This window comes from Microsporum canis, genomic scaffold (genome assembly GCF_000151145.1).
Source record: "Microsporum canis CBS 113480 supercont1.6 genomic scaffold, whole genome shotgun sequence".
NCBI lineage: Eukaryota > Fungi > Ascomycota > Eurotiomycetes > Onygenales > Arthrodermataceae > Microsporum > Microsporum canis.
The window spans coordinates 1,910,077-1,930,292 of NW_003299164.1; the positions used below are offsets into that span (position 1 = coordinate 1,910,077).

The following is a 20,216-nucleotide window of genomic DNA, read 5'->3' on the forward strand; positions in this document are numbered from 1 at the left end:
GCGAACGTTGACAGATAAATAGCGAGAGAACCCGAAGGCGACTGACGATGTTACAGTTGATTTGATTTGGGCACTGTTTTCGTTATGTACACTACAGTTACAGCACCTATCTTTGTGTCAGACAAAGTATCTAAGGTATCTCTCCAGGGATGCCGCATCTCCAGACGCTACATCGATATATTATCTGTCTGCACTTTCAAGGGGCAAGGTGGACATGTTGCAAACAGGACCAGCTAGGCCACTCTGCAGAATCAGGAACAAGGACGAGGATATCATATCTAGATATGTCTATTCCGTACAGTGAGATTGTGCCTAGTGGTACGACTCTTTTAGGCCCTATCCTAAAGACTTGAACTGCTATTCCAGTTTTATCATGGTCAAGAAGATATATCAACATTTACAGACCTGGACCATACGCTCTGCTAATAACAAATATACGTATAGTAACTGATACTAATGATACAGTGGTGCCCGTCTCGCCGTAGGTGCAACCTACATGGTGTACCACTGTACAAACATGCAGTGCCAGAGAAACGACCTGGTCAAAAGACCATCATAACCAGGCCAAAATCAACCAACCAGGGGCATCTCTGCATGTCCATGGGACACACTCTTAGGCTTCCTTGTTGGTGCCCGAGGCAGGTTATCGCTTGTGCCTTGTGGTAGAAGAGACGAGTGGCCGGTCTTTTCTGCGTGTTGCTGTGACAAGGCCCTGCCTTTCCTTGCCCTCTCACTCATCCCACCTGCCCGCCGCGGGGCCCCACCGAGCAGGACAAACCCAGGCTCTCTTATTCTTCTTCTTCCGCTTCCTACTTCTTCCTTTCCTCTTCCTCTTCCTCTTCCTCTTCCTCTCTTCTTCTCATCGACCAGCTCTCTACTAATTCTACTTACACACTCTTCAACCTTCGAGGTTAGCCGTCATCATGCCTAAGGTAGGATATACCACGCTGCTCTATGTGATGCTTTACAGGACAATTCATAGCTAATTAGTATACAGATCACCCACATTCTCTTCGACTGTGACAACACCCTTGTCCTGTCTGAAGAGCTTGCCTTCGAGGCCTGTGCCGACATTGCCAACGAGATCCTTGAGAAGAATAACATTGAAAAGCGTTACACTGGCGAACAGCTCATCGGCGAGTTTGTTGGCCAGAACTTCCGCGGCATGATGGTCTCGATCCAGTCCAAGTTTGGCATCACCCTTACCCCTGAAGAACTCGAGTCCTACGTCAAGGAGGAAGAGGACCGTGTCATTGCCAAACTCGAGGCCAAGGCTCAGCCATGCGTTGGTGTCACTGAAGTCCTCGTCAAGATGTTTTCCGAGAAGAAGTACGGCATGGCTGTCGTCTCGTCCTCCGCCCTTCGACGCGTCAAGGCTTCAATTAAGAAGGTCGATCAGGCCAAGTTCTTCCCTGAAGACCACATCTTCTCTGCTGCCACTTCTCTTCCCAAGCCTACCACCAAGCCCGACCCAGCCATCTACCTTCACTCTCTCAAGGTCATCGGAAAGGGGCCATCAGAGTGTGTTGCCGTCGAGGACAGCAGGAGTGGTGCCCAGAGTGCTATTAACGCCGGCATCCCTGTCATCGCGTATGTTGGCAGCTACCCCACCACCGAGAAACAGGAGGAGATGGCCAAAGCTCTGCTCGCCCTTGGAGCCAAAGTCGTCATGAGGAATTGGTCCGAGTGGGATGAGTGCATCGAGAAGATCGAGAAGATGGACACCCCTTCCTCTCTCTAAGACTTACGGTCGTTTTTTCCTTTTTCACCTTTTCTCCTCCAGGTAGCTAGATATGGTTGACGAGCAACGACCCTCTCATATCCCACTTCTTGCCTTTTTACCGGATGTTTTCTTTTTTTCCCTGTTTCCAATATTACCCGAAGATGGGGAACACGCATATGTAATGCCAGGCGATCACAAATCCCCATGGCCAGAATAGACCCCAGATAAAATCAAGGCAGCTTTCTCAAACTCGCGTTCATCTTGCCCACCTTCAGTCACATGATAACTATATCCCACCCTCATAAACGACAGCTAAACCCCCAACATAGTAACAAGTCAACAGTTTACAGGTTTGGTTCTTCTCCGACACTGTTTCTCGTAATTGAGTGTATATAGCCATGTCAGACCAGCCATCGATTCCTCAAAAGCCGGCTCTGCTCTCGGTCGAACCTTTGGTATGTAGACAGCCACCAAGTTGGGTCGACTTCCTAACTGCTATACACCCTGCTTAGAACGTCACAATTTATACTCTTTATTATGCTATACACCACCTCCTTGATGGTACCCTAACTTGCTAATACGTTGCCATATAGGACTCGTCCGAAGCACGCTGGATCAGGCTTGTGAAGCGGACATACACGGACCCCAATGGAGTCGCCAGAACATGGGAAGCAGCAGAGAGACAGGTCAGCACATATCAATCCACTTCTATCATCCAGCACATTACAGCACAATACATGCATGCATGCATGCATGCATAGTGCAGCCATGGCTATACATGTATACAACGAAATTCATTTCCCGTCCATTGCCTATTCGTTCCTTTCGTTCCGACCCGACTGCTGGGAAGTTCATTGATCCATGCCAGCTTTTCAATACCAATACGTAATAATAGACGCTGATAGCTGTCAGACTCGCTCGAACTCCCTGATAGATGGCGTAGGAATCGTTGCGATCCTCTCCAAGCCTTCGGGTCCAGAGATTCTGCTCCAAAGGCAGTATCGGCCACCTATCAATTTGGTCACCATTGAGATCCCCGCCGGTCTACTTGACGCAGGCGAACTAGCGGAGGAGTGTGCTGTGCGCGAACTGAGAGAAGAAACCGGATATGTCGGAGTTGTCGAACAGAAAGGTCCTATTTTATATAACGGTATGTGGAAGGTTTTTTTTTATTTTTTTTATATATTTTGTTCCGGCCTGTTCGGCGGTAGTGTGTTTCCTGGATTAGGGAAGCAAAGCGGGTGTAAAACACTCCGTCCGGAATTGGCGGGGAGAAATCATATGCAATTGCGAATCCAACCGTTTGATTATGCATAAGCTGCGAGAGCATGGGAGTACGGTTTCAAGAAGGCCATGTTGTGGGATTTTGATGTGATGTAAAAAGAAATAAGTACTAAGAGAAGAAAACATAAATCAAACAGATCCAGGATTTTGCAACACGAATTTGAATATGGTCCACGTACATGTTGACATGTCGTTGCCTGAAAACCAGAATCCAAAACCGAAACTCGAGGACGATGAGTTTATTGAGTGTTTCAGCGTTCCGCTTGCAAAGCTCTTTGAGGAGACTAAGCGAATGGAGGAAGAAGGATACGCTATAGATGCGCGTGTCGGTACTCTGGCGGAGGGAATAGAAATAGCACGGAAATGGGGCCTAGGCGGATGAAGAGAAGCACATCGGAAGCCAACGGGTTCTCCCGGGGACGTTATGGCTGCTTTTGTTACCGGGCTAGATTCACGAACATGTCATCTGAAAATGTGGTGTATATTTCTTTTAGATATATAGAATACCAGCCACAGCTATCAATTGGCTTCTGCAGTCTCAGATGTCTGTGCCAACTCAGGTTTGTTTGCAGATGTACAACACTTGTAGGAGGTAATGCCCGTCCTCTTAAGCCAATCCCCAGCAGTTTAGATTGGAATCCTCCAGGTAAACCTCTTAAATGGCTTTTATAGTGTGTGGGTATTTTAATTTTGCATAGATAGTGATAGGTTATGCTTAACACTTCAACATCGCTGGTGAAGTTCATAGAAGCCCATCCTTCTTTAGACCATGGTATAAAGCCCATGCCGACAATGCCTTCGCATCCCGAGCTGCCTCCTTCCACAGTTTGTCTAGAGGCACCAGCTTAAGGGTGATCTTTTCACCTTCTTCCCTCAGCCCTGTGAGCTGTCCCTGCATCTGCTGCATATTCGCCCTGGGCAAGCGTTTTTCGCACAAGAAAAGAGGAATGAATTCATCACATCCTCCAGGCGAAGGGTACACTGCATTCTGTAAAGTTTCCTTCTTGTCAAGTTCATCGTAACTGTTGTCGCTAGGAGAGCCAAGTAGAGCAAGTGAGCTCATGTCAATTAGCTCATCTTGCTTGATATCAAGGCCTGTTTCTTCATGTATCTCTTTGGCAGCGGCTCCGGCAAAGGAGCCGTTTTCATCGATCATGCCGGCCGGTAGTTCAGTAAAAGAAAGTGAGCCCGCTGGAATGCGAGGCTGGACAGTAAGGACGACATGTTTATCACCGTTCGATGCATCGTCGGGTTGGAGAATGAGCTGGTTTATGGTAGCTGTCAATCGGGTTGTCTTCAGTATAATTGGTGGTTTGTACATATCTGAGAAGACCTACGAGCATGCCAACGCTGCCGCCTCTCAAGAAGACGCTACCCGGCAACCTGTCTCCGTCATCAGTAGAGACATCCGCTTTGAATTTGACAAAACCAAGCCTGTTTGCCCCAAAGTGGTCGACAGCCTGTACGCTGATGCTTCGCAGCACGTACGGCTTTGCATGGAACTCATGAGAAGGGTCCTGTTGTCTAGACAGAGAATGACGTAGGGTCGACAGCCATATTTTAAACGCTGGGAAGGAAAGCAGCTGGGATTGAGATATGTCTGATGTCAACTGGACAGGCACCGGTGGCTCAGAGGCGGGAAGCGTAAAGGTTGACATGTTCCTCATAGCACGGAAGATGAAAGACTGCAGGAAAAGCCGGCCAGGTTGCATCTGGTAAGCAGCAGATTATTAAACAACCAAAATACAAACTCTACCAACTCAATCGTGAGTGTTCTTCAACGGTGGTTAAAGTCCGGCCCCCAAACGAGGGTTAGGCGGTAGTTATAATGGGAAGAAGTTGGTTGATCTTTGAGTAGGCCTAGATTTTTCATTCCATAACTAGAATGTCCACCGAGGTTGACGAACCGGTAGACACCTTCTTTTCGGTGTTTTTATTGCAGGTTTGTCTTTTTCTTTTTTTCCCCCCCGTCTCTTCTTCTGCCGTTAACTAGCGAGTGGCTGTTACTCAGTATGAAGGTAATGGTCTTGTTTGATATATGCATGATATCATCGTGGCAACGGAGAGGGACGGATGGCCGCCGGCAAGGAGTTCGGTTTCCCTCTTGATCGATCAAGCCTGGTTTTGTATGATTGTGATGTGTCCCTCCCCCTGCGTTCTCGACTTCTTCCCTCTTATTAGGGGGATCACGGTAGTAGACAGGTACGGAGTAGTTACTGTAGATGTGGTTGTGGTTGATCCCAGCCACACTCACATTCCCTTGGTCAAATCGGATCCTCCTGCAAGGCCGATGCAACATCCACTCTTCTCGTCAAACCTGGCGTCAACTGGGATTCGGGGTTCATCTCCAGTTGCCAAAGCAGAGAGTAAAAAGCGACCAACAGACATTTTAGTCCGTTATTAAGTCATGGATGTTAAGCGGCCGTATTTCTCTGGTTGGTAGCTTGTTACTCTCCCCGCCCTTTGCCTGCGTTAGCCAGACGGTATCTTGGTCAGCTTTCTCTCTTGTGAGTTAGCCCGCCTCTTGGTCTTCCTCTTCCGCCGTTCTCCTTGGGTCGGGCAAGTTTTTCTTCCTTGATGTCAGACGGTGGTTTCTTCTTATTCTTCTCGAGCACCCTCTGCCGTCATGTGAGGATCTTCCATTTTTTATTTTTCGCCTGAACATCGTTTAAAAAGCCTCTTCGTCCCTCGATTCTCGATTTCTTCCCTTCTCTCTTCTTCCTCTTTTCTCCGGTTTTCCTTTTCCTTTCCCCCCTTTTCTCTCTTCCTTTCCTCTGGTCTGGTTGCGGTTTGGTTGTTGGTATATGTTGCCGTCGCCGTGAAGCATCAGCCCCGGGCTGGGAATAAAACCACCATTCAAGGGATCTAATGCCATACTCTGTCCGTCTGCCGATATTTGTATCTTTTTCTCTTCATAGACTGCTATTCCAGAAGGAATAGTTATACCCATTTCTTTTCATATTCTCATCTCCTAATCCTTCCTCTCCCCTCCCTGAGGCCAAATAAGTGATGATAAATGAGACCGTTGCCACAGAACAGTATTATCTCGTCAGGATCGGTTGGTGGCCTTGTCTTCCCCTCCCCTTTCTGTTTCTCTTCCTCTTGCCGGCCTGTCAAAACTGTGATCCGTGGACTCGGGATATACGCTCTTCCCGTCTGCAAGGGACCTTGGAGGAAGCTCCATAACTATATATGCTATATGTCGTTCGTTATTTTGGGCTGACCAGTTAACTAAGGAGCACAGTATTTTGAATATCTAGATTCCGCCATCTCGAGCCTGATATAAAGGTGGAAAAAAAAGAAGCCAAGAAGTCTTCCTAAGGGGACTGGAGGTTCCTACAGATGTGCACTATCTCAGGTCCCGGTTACCAGTCATGTCCTGTCTAAACAGACAGTTTGGCCGTTCTACCTTTTGTGTTCATGAGACCTCTCCGGGATCCCATATGAGCTTCACTCCTTGCAACCAACATTATCCCAGTATACCATCCCAGACGACTGCTTCCACTCCCTCTGGATGCTACTGGTGTAAGGCTCTGGAACCAAATAGTGATATAAACCATCCACCAGACTCTAGTGGTCAGTTCTGCCCCTGATTTGGTTTCTATCTACATTTTTCTATATCCTTCTCTACATTTCTCTTCTCTTGTTACTTTATAGAAGAAAGCAAGTGACGGTAGATATATCTTCACCTCACTTTATTCCCCTGTAAATGGCGCTAAAATGGAGTGTTGTCCATGGTATCATTTAATGTCCTACCTTGATTCACTGGCTTTCTATAAAACTCTTCAGCCAGTTTTTAAGTGTTGATATCATGTCCTATGCTGCCCTAAGTCTCTTCCTAGTTTTATCATCACATTCTCACCTTTACCCCTTTTTTCTCACCAACATCTCCCTTCTTTGCTCTTCTCTTTTTTCACTCTCTTCCTATTTCCTAAGAACTTCCTCCTACAAAGTCGTGCATTCCTTTGACTTGTTCCGGACTTCCCCGTCTTCCCTTCTAGCTATCTTCTGGTTTACTGCGTTCTTCCCCGCCAGAGAGAGCAGTAGTGATGCCGCCTGATAGACGCCTTCTTGATCCACTGCTAAACTGGCCTATTCCCATAGTCACTCGCCAGACAGGCCCTGCCTTGGAGGAAGCTGACCATCTTCAGCGGCTTCGATATATGGCCACAGGACAGCCGGTTCGTTCGATGATGGACATGACTTCGAGTTTGAACCAGGCCCTGAATCAACCAGGCATACTTTCACCTCTCAACGATCCGTACTCGATTCATTTCCATAATGGCTTGCCTGTCCCTGACACTAGAAACCGTGCAAACCCTCAAGTAACGAGTATGGGCATATATTCTTTCTTCAGATGTTACATGTTTTGTGCTAACCGATGAAAAAGGGGGTTACCTTCTGCCTCTCTCCTCACGACAGGAGAATTCTGGTCTTAACAGCCACAATGCTAGCAATAGTAACAACAATAGTTCAAACCAGCAGCACCAGCAAGGAGGAGACCAGGATGGATCTACCGGTGCATCCTCACCTTTCCTTGATTCATACCCTATGTCTGGATTCACATCACCTCAGCAGGACCATGCTCACCCTAGTGAGGATAATCAGTTTGGATTTCCCCATGCTGGCAGCCAGGCACCAGCAAGACCTGGATACAACGCCTACATGCACCAGGGCCATATAACTGTAGGGCCTTCTGAGTATCCAATGGAACTGAGCCCACCGATCCATCAAGCCCAGCTACAGAACATACCATGGATCCACAATGGCAATGCCGAGAATGACCTGAACCATACATCTCTGCCTACAACCAGCTCAGCGACTGATCCTCTATCATCAGTCCAGACGAGCACTCAAGGGAGCCATCCATCTGTTCCCTCCGTTGCCACTCCTCCGTCGTTGCTCCAGCGCCGCCGCAGCGCGCACGTCATGTCCTTGGAGAACCTAGACCTCCCTGCTCGTGAATACCGGGTAGGCAGTGATGGAGTTACCCGCCGTCGGGTCCGTATGAGACCACTCCGCGTATCTCCTGCATCTTCTTCCACCCGGCAACCAGAGACCAGCTCTCGCCAACTCCAGCCCCCTACTTCTACGGCTTCTTCTGCTACTACCAACCGTACCACTTCCCCACCCGCTCCGCCTCCAGCCCGGCCCAGTTATGGGGAGGGATATCTCACCAACCTAACAGCGGACACATATATGGATACCATTAACCGTACCATGGAGACAACAGACTATCCGAACCGAGTGTACTTGACACGACAAGAGCGCGAGGCCAGAAGACGAATGATAGCCGAAGATCTGCTGCGTCCAAAGGAGACTGGACTGGATACCAAACTGGACGCCAGACCGGAGCCTAAAGATTCAGAGAGCCTGGTAATCAATATGGAGTGCAAGGTGTGCATGAGCCAGCTTGTAGACACGGTCTTGATACCATGTGGACATGCCGTCTTGTGTCGGTGGTGTGCGGAACAGCATCTTCATGGTCCTAGGCCAGGGACGATGCGGAGGCTGCCGGCGTCGTGCCCGATATGTCGTAAACCTGTCAGACAGAAGGTAATATATTACCATCTCACCCTTCTCTCCATCTCTTCTCGATACTATTGAGTGCATCTTACTAACTTTCAGCCTAGGTTCGGATATTTATCTCATAGAACATTGACTTAATGGGCCTCATGGCACCCATCTCTTAATACCAACTCACCTATTCAACTACCCAGTCTAGACACAACCAGGCTGATAATTTCCGATGAATCTACCTTTCTTCCCCCTCCTCTTTTTTACACTTTCAGACCGCTAAACAGCTCATCACCATATGGAGTCGGTTAATTGGTTCATATCTATCTACTGGACCCAGCTTCGTACTCCTGTTTCTTCTCTGCGGTCATGTACCTTTCCGTATCCGACTTCACTCTAGAACAACCCCTTTTGAAGACCTACATATTCCCCATCCGGCATCCTGCCGACTCGAGCTGGTTTGTTTTGCAATGGTTGGCGGCGTATCTCTTCCGCCTCCTCTCTTTGTTCTTCCTTTTTTTTTTCCCCCCCCCGTCTCTTATCTCCATCTCAACGGGCGTCAACATGAATGGGCGCCGTCTTCTCTCATGTACGTGATCATCTAGAGCAACCAAATCAAGTTACTGCATGCACGACATTCTCGTCTTCTGCCTTGTATAACCTTGTCATCCGGAATCCGCCCTTCGCCCGAGCAAACGAAGCTGCCGCATCGACCATTCCCGTTTGTTTCCCACGTGGTACAGCGTCGGGAGAAGAAGGATGAAGTTGCGGCCAAGTCAGTTGGCAGGTCGAAATAGAATATCATCTGCCTGTATCATAAGGGCGTCATGTAGATACCCGTCATGCTCCTTGTTTCTGGTCAGCAAATATGCCTCAAAGGAGCATGTCCAAGAGTATATTCCTGATTAGTGGAACAGCTGTAGCAGAGACGGCACTTCAAAGGCACCCAAGACGGCTGAGTAACCGCATGGGTTGTTCTGACCAAGCAATCCTCCGGTCTGCGGATAGAAGATGTGCGTAGTATGCCTGCGAGCCAGTTCTCTATAAATAACTAACCAGAAATGCGCGGATCTTATGGTCGGCTAACCGCACTATGTGTCTGATATTGAGAGGAGGCCTGGTCACGGCCGGCTGCCAGCATTGCATGACACAGCGACAGTTGAGAAAAGCTACTGGATACATCAGCCCTACTCTTGCACAGCCCCCTTTGCAAGGCTAGGGTTGAGAGGCTGCATCCGCTATTGGTGTGACAGCTTCACAGAACGGAGAGTTAAGAGTCGGTATGAGAAAGGCTCTCGTAGAGATGTGCTTATGCCTAGGACTGTAGCATCATCACCATAAGCATCACCATAATCATCATCACCACGTCGTCTGCCACCAAGTATCGGTATGCATGAACGGAGAAAAGAGACACTCGAGAGAAGACACACAGTACGAAAAAGAACCAACCCCCCCCCCCTGCTTGTGCGGATAGCCTGTAGATGGCGCTGTGTTTTCTTTTTCCGCAACTGGTTCGCAGGCGTCAAGCATGAGCTCCATGAAACCCTCCCAAAGTTGATGCAGAGCAATTCAACATTCGATCAATAAATATCAACCATGAACCGACGATGCAAGACGTCTTCTTCCCACCCTTCTCAATGCTGAGCTCTGGTTAGCCCGTGGCTGAAGAAGTCTACCGCCCCCCTGTGTGTGTGTGTGTGTGTGTGTGTGTGTTCTCTGTATGGCATGCTCCGATCCTCTCGCATCATGCTGCGTGTAAACCACGTTAACGACACAGCCGCCTGTCCTGGGGGCGACGGCCATCGTCGACATGGGACGTCGTGGTCCAGCTTCGACCAAATTGAACAGTAAGCGTTGCTGCTGTCCTCTTGTAGTTGATGGTTCTGCTTGGGTTAACTCCAGGGCCACTTTTCCCCCCTAGGTCTCCGTCCTCCTCCCCGTCTCCATCGCCAACACCGTCAGCGTCTGTCTCCGTGTCTGTCTCGCGGACCAGCAGACAGGACTCCGAGACGGGCCGGACTCGCTCCCCAGACACGTCGGGGTTGCGGAATCTGAATCTCCAGGAACTCACGCCCAAGACGGTCAGCCGGGAGCAGTCCAGGTCAGGCCGGTCCAGTCCGCTTGAACAGCAGAAGAACGCCACACCGAGGAAACGTCCGGCCTCCCAGCGAGATGACGATGACGAGCTGGACTTCCAGGCCGGGCTGCGGTCGAAGCGGTGCTCGCACTCTCACTCGCGTACCGTCGAGCGGGGAGGTGTCGTTTTCCACACCAGACCCGCCGTCGCTGACGGGCTCCTGGGCGAAGCTATAGACGATGGTCAATCCGTTGACTTCCTCCCGCACAGCATTCCGTGCTCGCCGGATCTCTTCTTGCAGCCGGAAACCAGGCAGATTGCCGAAGACCAGCTCATAGTCGAGGTGCAGGGCATCTACTCTGGGCTCGTCGTCGTGGAGAAGAAGTGCGTGGAGGTCGACATGCAGCAGCTCAACAGCCGATCAGAGCTGAGCAACGACCAGTGGAAGGCCCTGATTGCTATTCACAGGACCCTCCTCCATGAACACCACGACTTCTTCCTCGCGTCTCAGCATCCCTCTGCCACCGACAGGCTGCGGAAGCTGGCTACGGAGTACGGCATGCCCGCCCGGATGTGGAGGCATGGGGTGCACTCGTTCCTGGAACTGCTCAGGCATCGACTGCCGGGCTCCCTGGAACATATGATATCGTTCATTTACACTGCTTACTCGATGATGACCCTTTTGCTCGAGAGCGTGCCTGCTTTTGTCAATATCTGGATTGAGTGTCTCGGTGACCTGGCTCGGTACCGCATGGCGGTCGAAGAGGTTGACATGTACGACCGAGAGAACTGGGCCGAAGTGGCCAGACACTGGTACCGAACCGCTGCGGATAAGGGCCCTAATGTAGGGAGAATACAGCACCACTCTGCCGTCCTGGCTAGACCGCATATCCTCTCTCAGCTGTTCTATTACACCAAGTCTCTGGTCTGTGTCGAGCCCTTTCCCAGCTCAAAGGAGAGCATCTTGCTTCTCTTCAATCCTCTTTTGGAAGATGAGCAAAAACAAAAACAGACAAACCCCAAGCAGCCCCGTCATCCACCGGCCCTGACCTCCTTTGTCAAAGCTCACGGCATCATGTTCAAGAAGGAGTCTGTCCTCTCGTTCCTCCGGTACTCTCTCCAGTTCTTCTACTCCCTGCCGCAGCACATCGGCCGCACGGGGGAGAAGTTCCGTGAGCAGGGCGTCTATATGTCATGTTCCAACTTTGCAACGCTCTTTATAAACGACGATACTCTTGCCCCCGCAACAAACACGCTGACTGCCACATATACAGCTGCTATCGCAACACCAGCTGAATCCAGAGTCACCTCTGCAAGAACCTACTGGGGCCGCTGCGATCAAACTCCCACTTTCCTGTCACTACTCGATACCATACCGGATTCCTCCACTACCAGATTCAGCTCCTCCCTCTGTCCCTTCTACTACAAGGTTTACCTGTCAATGCATACGTTCGCCCTTATCCTCCGCCAAATAGGTGATAAAAACGTTCTGCCTGCCGTGCATGTCTCTCTGGCCTTCCTTCTTACTCTCTCTCTCACCCCAGAGGCAATGCATACGTTTGAACCCCTTATCCCCTTCCGTGACATAGTTACCTTCCTCAACACGCTTAACCGCCAGCGTGTAAGCGAGTCGAAAATTGCTAGTGACGAGTTCCCCTTGCCGGAGTGCCAAGACGTGCGTGTGCGGTATCATTTACCTGAAGATTTTGCCCTCAGGGGACTGGACTGGGCAAGACTGTATTTCCCTGATGGGCACTTTGTGAACCAGGAACTGGCAGAAGATGAGGAGCGGATGCTTGAGCTCCCTAGTACCGCCCTCGTCAGAACTGAGAGGTGTCTGTGGCTTGGATACCGTCTCGCCTCTGTAAGTTATTTTCTCCCCCTCTTCCCGCTTCTTCTCTCGTTCCCCCTTTTGATGCACCCCGGTAACACGTATACGATGTATAGATGGATCGATGGTTTACGTATGACCCTTCCCTGCGAAGGTTCAAGATCAAGGACCTTGTACCCCAGCTTGAACGGTGCTCGGAGCGTGCTGCCTTCTTCAAGAAAGCTGCAGAGGTGCTTACCGGGACGGAGTCGTCTACCTAGTCGACTTCTTGATACCTTCACTCTGAGGGGATCAAAACACAAAAGACAAACAAACCGAAAAAAAAAAAAGAGAAATCGTCAAAAATATACAAAAAACACTAACGTTCACTTACCCATGCTAACAGCTAACGTATTTGACCACTTGATTTTCCTCAGCCTACTCTATCCTCTTATTTTCTATATCTGTTTCTCGTCTTCTTTTTAGGGTGGTTTTTGGACGGTACCTCTACACCGATAATTTATCTCTTCCTGGCTTATTATTTAACACTACGTCTCTCAGCTAGTCTAACTCATCAACGTCTATATTTCTTCCAGGACTTGTTCTCGTTACTATTCCCTCTCGGCAACCTGCTTGTAAATAGGATCTAAATTTGTACATAGTATATGAGAAGTCATGTTCGGGTTCTCTGCTTGTAAAGTGGACTGCATATTATATTCCTGCCTGCACACAATTTCCGAACGGGCACCCGCATATGAAACCAACCACTAGCTACAGGCGTTTCCCTCCCGTCCAGTCCAGCCCTTGTCTTCACGGCTTTCTCTTCGCTCATGCAACGGGGCTGCATAGTCATTGGAGTATGCACATTCACAGCAACATACTATGTACAACCAGGCTGTTTCCTCTTCTCTTTCCTTTTTTTGTTTCTCTCTTCCCCCCTTTTTCATCCTGTCCATCTGGCCTTTGCCGCCGTCGCCACTTGAAATATGGCAATATGCCCACCTATGGCGCAGAAGTACCTGGTATCTTTGTCTTCCTAACAATAGAACGGCTGAGTCGCCTCTCAGATTTTTCTCATGCCGTGTTTTGCCACGATCTAGGTATTCAGCTATCCATCCTATCGACCCCTTGGAAGCTTATGTAGGTGAAACCGGTGAAACCCATGGGAAGGGCGTTGGTTACGATGTATGCATCCATGCTCATCCGAGGCTGTACTATGTATAAGCAGTGAAGGGCCTACTTGTGCATATAGTAGCATGCATATCGGGAGTTAGTACACATGATACGCCAGTCCCAGTGATACTAAATATTAGTTATGGTGCCATAGTAGGACTAATATACTCAGATCTTCCACATATGCAAGCAGCCGCCAACCAGCTGCCCTACCGTGCGCAGGCATCAAACGTTGCTAAAAACTGATTCTGGCCGCCTTGCAGGCGCCCACCGGATGATCGGACGAGTCTCTCTCTATTATCTCCGGCCTTGACGAAAATCATGAGAGCATCGTCAGCAACTAATAAGAATATTATAATAATACTATCCATTAATACTAAAAAAAAAAATAGGGGGAAGAAAAAAAAAAAAGGACTCCCTGACGGGGAATCGAACCCCGGTCTCCCGCGCTTGTTATCCTCAAAGTAAAGAATTGACAAGCGGAAATCATGACCACTAGACCATCAAGGACTGTCTACTGGAGGGCGGAAGAGCAAGAGCGCCTAATGAGGAGAAGTAGACCTTGTTAAGGCGAGCGCACTTCACGACTTCTCAACCTCCATGATGATGGTGATGGTTTCTCGTGTGTAGACATCACTAGGAAGTTATGCCGGCTGCAGTAAGCGAGTTGGCCCACCTGTCGAACTCCCTGGCCACTCCGGCACAGCTTGAGCACTCCTCGTCGTCGCTGGACGGCGTGCCAGAGGAGCTCGAGAGGTCTGTTCGATATGCTGGCGTGAAGCTCACACAGGCGGCCGGAGTCCTGGTCCAGCTTCCGCAGGATGTCATCGCCCAGGCGATAGTGGTCTTCACCAGGTTCTGGGTCGGCCCCGAAGGCGGTAGTCTAGCCGTCTATTCAGCGAAGGTGCGCAACTCTATCAGTTCACGTATTATTGTTGTTGGGTAGGTGCTAACAATTACTCAAGGACATCTCTGCGGCAGCTCTCTACATGACGGCAAAGATATCGATGTTTCCCGTCTCTCCTCGCTCGGTTCTGAATGTGTATACCTACCTGCTCTCTCCCACAGCGTCTCCTCTGTCCTTTGTCAATCCAGATGGGCCTCCCGAACACCCCAACCCAGAGACCTTCTACCTGTCCGAAGGCACATACCAGGTCGAACGACAGAACCTGATGAAGATTGAGTCAGCCATCTTACGAGCTTCCTCCTTTCACATTCAGGTTGTCCTCCCCCATACCATCGCCCTCACCTACCTGCAGACACTCAAGGTCTCTTCTTCGTCCGTCGCGGCGCGTACCTTTGCACATCTCAACGCTGCGTTATTCTCGCCCCAGCTACTATATCTCACTCACCAGCCGAACGCGCTAGCCGTCTCTGCCATCTATCTCGCAGCAAGAGAACAAGGGGTTAAGGTAGTCGACAGTGAGTGGTGGGAGGTGTTTGATGTCGATCGAGAGGAGCTGGGCTTTCTAGTTGTTGCCATGAGGAGTATGGAAGGGTTTGCTAAGGCTGAACATGATTTCTGGCAGGGAAGGACGGTTCCTCTGACCGTTGGTGCTGTTGAACAGGAGGTCTCCCGGCGTCGGCAGGCCACTGCCACTGGAGAGTCATAATATTCCCTTTCTCCCTTTCTCCCCTTCTGACCCCTTCACCCACATGAGTCACGACTAGCATCCACGCGAGACATCCAGACCATCCGCTACAGCCTACATCGTAATTCACTTAAAAGGAGGGTCTCTCATCCTGTCTCAGGACCCAGACTATCTTGATAAAGAACAGCATAGCTTAGAGCAGACAAGGCCACTAGCCGACAACGGCGTCATTTATAATAAAGAAATGACCGTCAGACATCCATCCGCAAGACCAACCCATCTCCTAACTTCCCGCTGCTTGTACGTAGATATAAAGGAGGCGCCAAGCACGTGAAAACGTCATAGAGATCATCATCCCACCCTGTCAAGCGGGCTTTCCAGGCACCAACAACCATCACACATCACCAATAAACGGGCCCCCAAGGTTGATATCGATCTATACTCTAACCTCAACCGCCAGGCTGCTGCGGTGTAAAGATATACACATTTACACCTTGACAGCGAGTTGCGCAGCAAGAACAACAGATTATTCAAGATGAACGTTATCCGTTCCAAACTGAACGATATCCGCGATCGCCTTGCGCCCATCTCACACGTCTCTACCTTTCGGAATACAGGACAGGTAACACCTGAAGAATTTGTGCTTGCAGGAGACTATCTCGTCTACAAGTTCCCTACCTGGTCATGGTCCGCCGCTGCGTCTCCGTCAAAGCGTGTCTCCTATCTGCCGGAGGGGAAGCAGTTTCTGGTTACCCGTGGGGTACCCTGTAACCGCCGGCTGGACGAGAACTTCGCCGGTAGTGCGGGTAAGGGCGCAGATGTTATGGTACAGGATGGGCTGAAGGGTTCGTCCGGAGACGATGATGATGACGGGTGGTTGAATGCCGGTGGCGACGAGAGGGTGGGTGAGACTGATCCCAAAGAAGTCAGGACTGTCGATGAGTCTGGGAATATAGGGGAGAAGGAAGACGAAGATGAAGAGATTCCTGATATGGATGATGAAGAGGACGACGAGGAGGCTATCATTCGAGAGCCGGCTCTGAAGAGTGGGAAGAATGCGTGAGTTACCGTCATCTTACACATACGTATATACATCAGTACTAACGGAGGATGGCCAGACCACTACGTACCTATTCGCTTTACATAACTTATACCCCCTACTACAAGACCCCTCGTCTCTATCTATCAGGCTACGTGGCCGTATCAGAACCTCTACCGCCTCATCTGATGATGGAAGACATAGTAGGCGACTACAAGGACAAGACCGTCACCCTAGAGGACTTCCCCTTTTTTGAAGGCGGCGTCAAGATGGCCAGCGTCCACCCATGCAAACATGCAAGCGTCATGAAAGTCCTTCTCGACCGAGCCGATGCTGCCCTGAAAATCCGGCGTGAGAAGCAGTCGAAACGCACCAAGGACAAGGAGAAAGTCGAAGCAGGACTCGAAGGTCTTGTCAGCGATACGGAGTCCAAGCTGAAGATATCGGATGACAAGGCGAAAGCTGGAAGTAGTGGTAGTAGTGCTGGCGCAGGAGACGAGTGGGAGATGCTGCAGCATGAAGAGGACGATGAGGATGATCAACAGGTTGCTATTCGGGTTGATCAGTACCTTGTTGTTTTCCTAAAGTTCATTGCAAGCGTTACCCCAGGCATCGAGCATGATTTCACGATGGGAGTTTAGATTCTTTCTTTCCTTACTTGGTTCTTTTGAATACGAGCGGTTGGTTTTATGTAGCTTGAGCTGCTGTTTCTAGAATGTGAGGGCTGGCCGCACTGTGCCTATCTACCATCTGACGTGTATTCACGGTGGCGTAAATGATTAAACATCCTTTAGATTTAATTGATACTCTCTCGACCGCCACAATATTATAACTGAATATCAATATGTGTACGTGTACTCTTCCACATCCCCAAACGCTCTTAGTAAAGAACAACTGTTAACTAGTGTACTTCATCACGGAAAGGCTTTGTGATATTCGATTTGGCAAGCAACGAATTACACAAAGTAGTATAGTACACCCTAAAAGCCATTAACATCCTGCTGAGAACTGACTATCATCATCCTTTGCCTCATTAGAGCTTGAGTCCTCCAGTTCCTTAGTGATTCGTGGCCCCTGGTCTTCTGGCCTTAACTGAGCACCAAACAAACGGGCTTTGTGCATGATCAAATTGCGTTCATTAGAGGACCCCATAACAGGAACTTGAACCTGGATTGGCGTTTATCGCAGGCTCTTGTTCCCCACAGTAACCGAAGAATCACTGATGCCCGCTCAGAGCCAAGGGGTTTGAAGCATCATGCGCAGAACTTTTAGAGAACTGCACTCTGAGTCTGGTATTTGCGATAATTCTTGTTCCTGGCTGTGGGGGTTTCTTCCACACATATGCCCGTATCTTTGCATCGTATTGCCCATATGTTCACAGAGATGGTGGTCGAGGACATCTAGTTATCGTGAAAAAATATAGAAGGACTAACGTAATCCTACACTCAGGAGCACTTAAGAACTTCTTATCTAAAACCACAACATGGTATTCTTGAACCAGAGTTGAACATATTAGCCAGGCTGCGTCATACTTGTTCTCTTCCGTTAGAACATAAGCAGGCCTAAGGACTTCTTTTCAAAGAATATATTGCTCGTAACCGGCGGCCTTAATATCCAACCATCATTAGGAGAGCTATGGGCTCGGTGGGTACAGAATTGATCAGGTATGGAGGGCTAGATATACTCGCTCATCCTGGCCTAGTTAACCGTGATTGAATCGGGGTTATTCAGATTGCCAAGTACTTGTCCGAGCTTCCTCTAAGGTATCTGGTATAACAGCATATGATATCGGCGTTAAATAATGTAATACCATGAATAGAGCCATGATCTCGTCCATGTCAGCTTACTGGCTATTTTGTTGATATATATCAAAAGTTGTTGGAGCTGGCGTTTGGCCAGCGTATCGGATAAGCGATATGCCGCTGCCGCCACCCCCTGTCTATAGGCACCTGCTGGCCGACGGCCCTCTGCTCTGTATAGATAAATAGGCGTAGAATGATGATAGCCAGAGGGACCAGAGGTTATACTACGGCTATTTATCTATACAGAGCAGAAGCCTAAGCGGTGTGAGACAGGGGGTGGCGGCAGCGGCGTATCGCTTATCCGATACGCTGGCCAAACGCCAGCTCCAATACAAGCAAATGATTGGCTGACACAGAAGCAAGCATTATCTAATCTTGTATCACGTGAGAACACTCCGGTGGGCGTCTCGAGGCGTCTACGTTGTCTCCTACACTACATTTACGGTTATCTTCAAAGGCTACGAACCGGGATACTATTTAGTTGTTACAGGCGGCACGGTTGGGGTAAATAGTAATAGCTGCTATTTGCTCGCCCCTCTCAACAACACGGGATAAATGCTTGACTTGGTTACCGCAAACACGCTTTGGCCTTCAGTTTAAGCATACTTTACCTCCATGTTCATACCGCTTTCGGGCGTTGTATAAAGTGGGGAGCCTCGCATACCTGGATATGCTACAATACGGATAATATGATATTAAGCAGAGAACCTGACTAAAGTTATGGAAATTGGCCTGTCAAACAGGAAAAAGTACTATTTAGTAGATGCGCCTTCACGCCATATGATATGTACATTCGCCGGTACCCCTGCCCTTCATGATAGATAATTTGTTTGTCCCGTCCTGGTAAACTCCAATGCACAAGCCGCTGGAAGAATGAGAATGGATAAATTAAAACGAAAAAGAAAAAAAAAAGGGAATACGTGGTTAATATGGATGCTCACACAGTCTGGAACATGATCAACATATCCAATCAAGGGAAAGGAACGGACGGAAGCAGAGAGGGGTGTTGAGGGTCCGAGGAATATAGACTCCATATTCAATTAGCTTAGTAAAAAAAAATATGCACGAACGCTCGGACCGTAGTTTCATCTTATATGCGTTGAGTCGAGCCAAATGCAGTGCCGAAGTTTGTACTGTTTTTGAACCGGATCTCTGGCTCTGGCTCTGGCTGCGGGTTGGCTATATCAGACAGGGCATCAGAATCTGATAATGCGGGTTTAGACACCACTCTCTTGGCCTCCATGAGAAGCTTCTTGTCGAGCGCTTCGAGGAAGTCTAAATCCTGCTCTTCGTCGTTCCGAAGCATAAGTGGGCCACTAAGCTCAGGGTCTTCGTCCACTTCTGCATAGTTCCTATCAGGTGAATCAGCCTCTGGAGTGAATTTAGGTTGCTGGTCGTTCGGCTCGTCTGTAGTATGTGTCGTTAGTCGGGGGCGCTCGGGGGGCGCTTGGACTCTGTCCCCGATAAGAGGAGGAGCGGTCTGAAGGGGAGCTGCCAAATCGCACCCATCGTGTGTCTGATAATGGGGTCGCGATTCGTTCATTTCTGCAGCAGCGAATGCAACTGTGTTTTGCTGTGGCGGAGAGGATACGTTTGATGGAAGAGGTGAAGTTAGTTTGGCGGCAACAATGGGAGGCAGTCCAGTTGATTTGAGGGTGATGCCGTCCAAGCTACTGTCGACCAGCTCCACGGGAATGGCGACATGGTGTGCTCTGTCAACTGGTTGGGTTGTGGGCGACAGCGCCTCGTCCAGGGAGGGCGATCTGCCAGAAGCGAAGTGATCGTCCAAGCGAGGAGATTGATCATATGCCCCATCGAGAAACCTCCTTGTTGGCTTGCCTGTCGGTTTTGAGCCTTCCCACACCCGTAAACTGCTGGAAGACGGGTCTCCAGCTTGGGTTAGAGGTACAGCGGCAGACATGCCCACATACGTGCAGCTGACAATATGCTTCTCCAGACTGGCAATTCTCGACTTCAATATCTCCCGCTCCTGGCTCCACAGTTTACGTTCCTCGCCGAATGCGAAGCGCTCACATTCGAAACTCGCACGTTGGCTTTGAAGAGCCTCTCGTGATTGCTCGATATACTCTTGTAGACCGCTGTTGTCGTCTGGTAGCGGGGGGACGGTGTGATGATATCGTATAGGAGACCGATCCGCTGGGGCTAGGTTCATGGGTGACCTTGAGCAGAAATTATATA

At 49.5% G+C, this 20,216-nt stretch overlaps 8 protein-coding genes and 1 non-coding gene across 9 annotated transcripts; 6 read left to right on the forward strand and 3 right to left on the reverse strand.

Moving 5' to 3' along the window:
* Window positions 1-910: 910 nt before the first annotated feature.
* On the forward strand, window positions 911-1,741 carry MCYG_06847 (HAD-superfamily hydrolase; the record flags this gene model as incomplete). The annotated part of the gene is made up of 2 exons (XM_002844837.1): window positions 911-932; window positions 998-1,741. 2 exons carry the CDS (start codon window positions 924-926, stop codon window positions 1,739-1,741), a joined length of 753 nt encoding a protein of 250 aa, XP_002844883.1.
* Window positions 1,742-2,121: 380 nt separating this feature from the next.
* MCYG_06848 (ADP-ribose pyrophosphatase) lies at window positions 2,122-3,389 on the forward strand (the record flags this gene model as incomplete). Its single annotated transcript, XM_002844838.1, has 4 exons — window positions 2,122-2,178; window positions 2,317-2,409; window positions 2,636-2,873; window positions 3,145-3,389. The coding sequence occupies 4 exons, from the start codon at window positions 2,122-2,124 to the stop codon at window positions 3,387-3,389; spliced, it is 633 nt and encodes a 210-aa protein (XP_002844884.1).
* A 360-nt stretch (window positions 3,390-3,749) lies between these two features.
* MCYG_06849 (nudix hydrolase 14) lies at window positions 3,750-4,665 on the reverse strand (the record flags this gene model as incomplete). Its single annotated transcript, XM_002844839.1, has 2 exons — window positions 3,750-4,271; window positions 4,345-4,665. 2 exons carry the CDS (start codon window positions 4,663-4,665, stop codon window positions 3,750-3,752), a joined length of 843 nt encoding a protein of 280 aa, XP_002844885.1.
* Window positions 4,666-7,056: 2,391 nt separating this feature from the next.
* Window positions 7,057-8,547, forward strand: MCYG_06850 (C3HC4 finger protein; the record flags this gene model as incomplete). Its single annotated transcript, XM_002844840.1, has 3 exons — window positions 7,057-7,339; window positions 7,398-8,404; window positions 8,500-8,547. 3 exons carry the CDS (start codon window positions 7,057-7,059, stop codon window positions 8,545-8,547), a joined length of 1,338 nt encoding a protein of 445 aa, XP_002844886.1.
* Window positions 8,548-10,270: 1,723 nt separating this feature from the next.
* Window positions 10,271-12,692, forward strand: MCYG_06851 (conserved hypothetical protein; the record flags this gene model as incomplete). Its single annotated transcript, XM_002844841.1, has 3 exons — window positions 10,271-10,371; window positions 10,446-12,465; window positions 12,549-12,692. 3 exons carry the CDS (start codon window positions 10,271-10,273, stop codon window positions 12,690-12,692), a joined length of 2,265 nt encoding a protein of 754 aa, XP_002844887.1.
* A 1,306-nt stretch (window positions 12,693-13,998) lies between these two features.
* Window positions 13,999-14,094, reverse strand: MCYG_10569. Its single transcript has one exon. It is a non-coding gene; the product is annotated as a tRNA-Asp (tRNA).
* Window positions 14,095-14,230: 136 nt separating this feature from the next.
* Window positions 14,231-15,197, forward strand: MCYG_06852 (cyclin domain-containing protein; the record flags this gene model as incomplete). Its single annotated transcript, XM_002844842.1, has 2 exons — window positions 14,231-14,488; window positions 14,550-15,197. 2 exons carry the CDS (start codon window positions 14,231-14,233, stop codon window positions 15,195-15,197), a joined length of 906 nt encoding a protein of 301 aa, XP_002844888.1.
* A 514-nt stretch (window positions 15,198-15,711) lies between these two features.
* On the forward strand, window positions 15,712-16,856 carry MCYG_06853 (Atg3p; the record flags this gene model as incomplete). The annotated part of the gene is made up of 2 exons (XM_002844843.1): window positions 15,712-16,235; window positions 16,295-16,856. The coding sequence occupies 2 exons, from the start codon at window positions 15,712-15,714 to the stop codon at window positions 16,854-16,856; spliced, it is 1,086 nt and encodes a 361-aa protein (XP_002844889.1).
* Window positions 16,857-19,107: 2,251 nt separating this feature from the next.
* On the reverse strand, window positions 19,108-20,190 carry MCYG_06854 (conserved hypothetical protein; the record flags this gene model as incomplete). The annotated part of the gene is made up of 1 exon (XM_002844844.1): window positions 19,108-20,190. The coding sequence occupies one exon, from the start codon at window positions 20,188-20,190 to the stop codon at window positions 19,108-19,110; it is 1,083 nt and encodes a 360-aa protein (XP_002844890.1).
* Window positions 20,191-20,216: the final 26 nt, after the last annotated feature.